The sequence below is a fragment of the Eurypyga helias genome, unplaced genomic scaffold, assembly GCF_000690775.1.
Source record: "Eurypyga helias isolate BGI_N326 unplaced genomic scaffold, ASM69077v1 scaffold712, whole genome shotgun sequence".
NCBI classification, from domain to species: Eukaryota; Metazoa; Chordata; class Aves; order Eurypygiformes; family Eurypygidae; genus Eurypyga; species Eurypyga helias.
The window spans coordinates 1,177-5,780 of record NW_010236347.1 but is presented as its reverse complement, the minus strand read 5'-3'; the positions used below and the strand labels follow the sequence as shown (position 1 = coordinate 5,780).

Below are 4,604 nucleotides of genomic sequence, written 5' to 3'. Positions count from 1 at the left end.
AAGAAGCTCGTATTGGGACATTTTCTCTATCATGGTTAGAGCAAGGAAGGTAGAGGGACGTCCTCTCCCGAAAGATGTGCTGGCAAAGAACACGATAGGCCAGCACCTGACCTATAAGAACACCACAATGTGGTTTTCACAGATGTTTATACTACTCTTGAAATTGATTGCTTTTCAGCAAATAAACCCACTTCAACACAAGTGCCAAGAGATGAGAAACTATTTTAATGAAAATCATAAGTTTCATAATCACAAAGACACACAGTAAAGAAAATTCAATTAATTGCTCTGTGGGAGATGCTGAAGTATTTGAGTGCTGCTAGAAGCAGTAGAAACAAATAAATATTTTTTTTAAGTGACTGAAAGAAGATCTATTAAAGAATATTCAATTAGAAGAATATTAAATAAAAATCATAAACCCAAGACAAAGGACTTTCTATTCAGAACCTTCTACATGGCAATGCAACATTCCGCTCAAGCTGTGGAAAAGCCAAAGTAACAAAAATCCTCTATTAAGAGATTAAGAGACATAGTTTTAACAGCTACAACAGCAGATTCTACTAAAGAATACACCAGAACTGCAGTGTCTCATTCCAGTAAAATATTTTCACTGATGACCCACAAATAATTGTTTTTACCATGAAATGCCATCGTCTGCAGCAACCGATCAGCCACTTCTTGAGGAAACATTCCTGGCTCTTGCAAGCATAGGGTTCCATCTTGCCTTTCTGTGCAAAACTTCTCTAGGTTGGCAGTCAGGAAATTCAAACAGATATCAAGTAAAGAATAAGGAGAAGCTTCCTCCTGTCATACGCAAAACAATGAAACAAAGGAGATTTAGTCAAATCATTCTGTCTATGAATCTTCCTCTACAGTGTTGTTTTTAGGGAAATCATTCTTTTTGTTAGTCTAATTCTCACTGGAATGGGGCAATACTACAAAAGGAGCCATCCCCACCTTAGAGCTAGGAAAAGGTGTTAAGTCAGGTGACACAACAGACTGGCCAAACTGATGGGCAGCCTCCTGCCCCAGTGACCCCCAGAACCACATAGTAACTGCCGATAAGATCACCTGAATTTCATAAGTCTACTGGGAATTAATCAATCAAGACAGACTAAAAGAAGACTTCAGTCAAATTTTACTTCTTGATTTAAACTATTTACTTGAAGCTTTCATTTAGGTCAACCTACATTTGAAGTCTACTACCAACCTTCATGAGAAATGTAGATAAATTTCATATATTGTTCAGAGCAATTTTTGATACCAAAAAGGGCAGGCAGAGCTTCAGTTCAAAAAACCATTATAGTGCTGCACAAAATTTGGAATTAAAGTAACAACTATTACATTATTGCTTCCAATTATAGATACCAATTTCTTCTTTTTTATGCTAAGCACCTGGAAATCATCTGTAACAAAGGACAAGGCGGAATATATGGTTGAACTTCTCCTTCAGAGTTCGAGATTGTACATTGAATAAAAAAAACACCCTTAGATTTTCATATATCAATGTCTAATAATAGCCTACTGTTTTCAGCCACACAGATTAATCAACATAAAGAATGACTCGCAGCACTGTGAATCATCCCCAGCACCACACAAAAGAAGGCCAAGTGACTGGTACACACTCCCCCAGACAATTTTGAAAATAACAGCATCAACTGTTGCCAGATCTCATCTGTATTTAAAAAAAAAAAAATGTAGCTTGCCTTTTACACTGAAAGTTCTGGATAATTTCACCTTTCTTTCCTAGCTCATTTAACTTCTGTTGCTTCGTTTGCCTAATAGGCTCATCACAGAAGCACAGACATATAAAAAGGTTAGATAGAAGAAATATAAAGAAAATTACAGAAATAAGTCTTCTAAAATAAGGTGCATATATTTGAAGGCTGGGAGGTACCTTGTCAGGGCAAAGATGGAATGGAGCTTATCTTTAATGAATCATGTATTGACAACACAGAGACTGCAGTTTAATAGCTCCTGAAGACTTAAGTACAGGCTTGAGAACCAGAAACTCCAAATCATTCAAACAGAAGCTCTTTCTGCAGCTTCTGACATACAGCTTTCAAGTCCTTTGAGTCGATTTTGCTAAGCGCTTGATTTATTTTTTTAAGAAAAGCTTGATTATTACATTTTATTGTTGAAGAAACAGGAGCCATTTTGTGACATGACTTGCTCACATTATAAGAAACCAGCATTTTTGGCTGCCTCCAATCTTCACCTGATATGAAAAGGAAGGACAGAATTTGCAACTGTTAACATCTCTTGTTTCTTTATAATGTGCAACAGGACTTGAAATACTTCTAAAGAGAAAAAACCCAACTAACTATTCTAAAACAGTACATCTTTTGCAGGAAGAGGGCAACTCTTCTTTTTAGCCTGAAATTCATACACATGCCCAGGACTTATATGACAGCTGCTGATTCAAACAAAACTCAGAATCCTTCCCCAAAGGGAAATGAAAATTATTCCCACTGAAGCAAAGACACCCTCATCTCCCATTAGACCTTGTGCTTCTAATTTGACGCTTAAATATGACAAAACCTGAATACTGGCTCTCTTCTTTCCTTCTGGCACTGTTCCATAATTTCTGCCAGAAAAGCTAAAACATTTTTATATATCACTGAGCAAATTCCAATGAGAATTTTTAGCTTTGCAGATTGGCCGCGAGCATATGATTCAGAAAACTATTTTTTCAACCAATACCTCTAACTGGCTAATCTGTACTTTGGAGATACCGTTTTAATCTTTGCATAAAATCATCACTTCAGACGTCCATACAGGACACCTCCACACAATAAAGGAACAAAATGCACAAGCAAGGATCAATCACACTTGGAAACAACGCGGTATCAGTTTTATTAACTCCACTTAGACCAGTTCTAGGAGGCATTTGTAATGTTTCTTCAACTCGATGCAAAAAGGCAGAAGAAACACCTAAGGAAGGCTCCCGAGGTAACCCGGCCAGAGAGGTGAAACATTTTTACCTGGATCTAATAAAGTCCCTTGACAAGCCCCATCCAAACAACTTCCTAGACTGCCTGCTACTGAAACAGAACAGCTTGAATGCAGCCTGTAAACCCTTTACGTGAGCCGGCGGCAGTCCTTGTCTCAACTTCTCTTTACTTAAGGAGAATATGGCCCAGTTAAAGGCTGCACAGTCCAAGTCTTCGGTTGCATTTAAGCTCTGACAAGGTCAGGATCCCAGTGGTTCCTTTCCCTAGCTACGTCAACCTGAAAACCAATGTGGCATTTGTTTTCAGCTCCTTTCACTTTCTGGATCTAATACTCTAAGGAGACACTATAAATGTGTGTCACCCACAGCATATGATTGATTTATGTAATAAAGATAATTCAGCAATATTTGAACAGAACTCTCATTATGTATATTCGACATTTGCATGGCCATCTTAACCGATACTTCAATGCACCCTCACGGGTTCTTTCATTCCATCGAGTTAATTCAATGGCCAGAAAATAAATATAAAAAAAATTAATTCCTCAAAGCACAGAATTATGCATGACATGATGCAGGTCTGGGTGTCTTTATTAGCTAAAACACATTAATAAGAGTAATGCGACACGTCTGAAAAATCAACTGTCTTATGGAATAATGAAAAAAGAATAATTTCATTTAGATGGGCCTTTCAAGGCTTATTTCAATTAATTCTTTAAAAAAAAGGTAACTTTGTAAGTGCTTAGTATAACCAAGGCAAAGTACAGGAAAAAAAAGGAGCCCTGGGAGGTGAGGGGGGAGTAAACTGCACAGCTACTGGCATCTAACAGTAACCCAATACACCGGCAGACCGAAATGCAATACCAACTTCAGTATGATGTTACTTGGTGCAGCTTATAGCCACAGTAGGAAAGGTTCTCACAAAGAACACTATCCTCCACATGTTCTTTTAGAAACTGCTTGAGTCAACTTTAAATATTGCTAGGATATATTTACCCTGTATTTCAAGATGCAGTTAAGAAGAAAAACAGAAGAGTTGAAGGGGACATCAAGCCCAACATTATGCTCAGATTAACTGGCTGAGCATGAGTATAAAGACAAAATCTTGTCGCTCTGGGGAAGCATCACCATGCAACCACCTGCTTATACAACAATAATTTAAAAAGAGACCGGTTTAACTCATGTTTTCCATCAGTAATCGCAGTCTAACGTTGCACAAAAAGTAAATTCCACTGCTGTGTGAGCATTTTTTGCCATAGGTATTGTGATCCTACCAACTCTAGCCTGGAAGATTCAGTTCCTTCTCACTTCGCATCTGACTCGTTAAAATTCAGTATTTTTCTTTCCACATAGGTAGTTTTTTATTATTTTCCCTCCCTCAATAAACCAGTATAAAACATCAGAAAAAGTTGGACTCAATGATCCTTATGGGTTCCTTCCAACTTGAGATATCCTATGACTCTAAAACAAATACCAATTTCAGCTCTCACAGAACCACTTCTATGATGAACTCCCTGATTTTTATACCTGATTGCAGACTCAGTTTGACAAAACTCAAATGTGTGAGGTCCCTGTATGCCAGGTCCACCTTCTTTTTTCTCTTTGAAAACTCAAAGAAGGAGACAGGATACAGGATAAGGGCCTTTTGTGG

General features: G+C 37.8%; 1 protein-coding gene across 1 annotated transcript in view; it reads right to left on the bottom strand.

Moving 5' to 3' along the window:
* Positions 1-810, bottom strand: part of LOC104506168 (protein zyg-11 homolog B-like) — a gene marked incomplete at its 5' end in the record, with an annotated part of 15,188 nt that extends 14,378 nt beyond the window's left edge. Inside the window, 1 exon segment of the mRNA XM_010147035.1 lies at positions 639-810. Coding sequence (XP_010145337.1) covers positions 639-810 — 172 coding nt within the window.
* Positions 811-4,604: the final 3,794 nt, after the last annotated feature.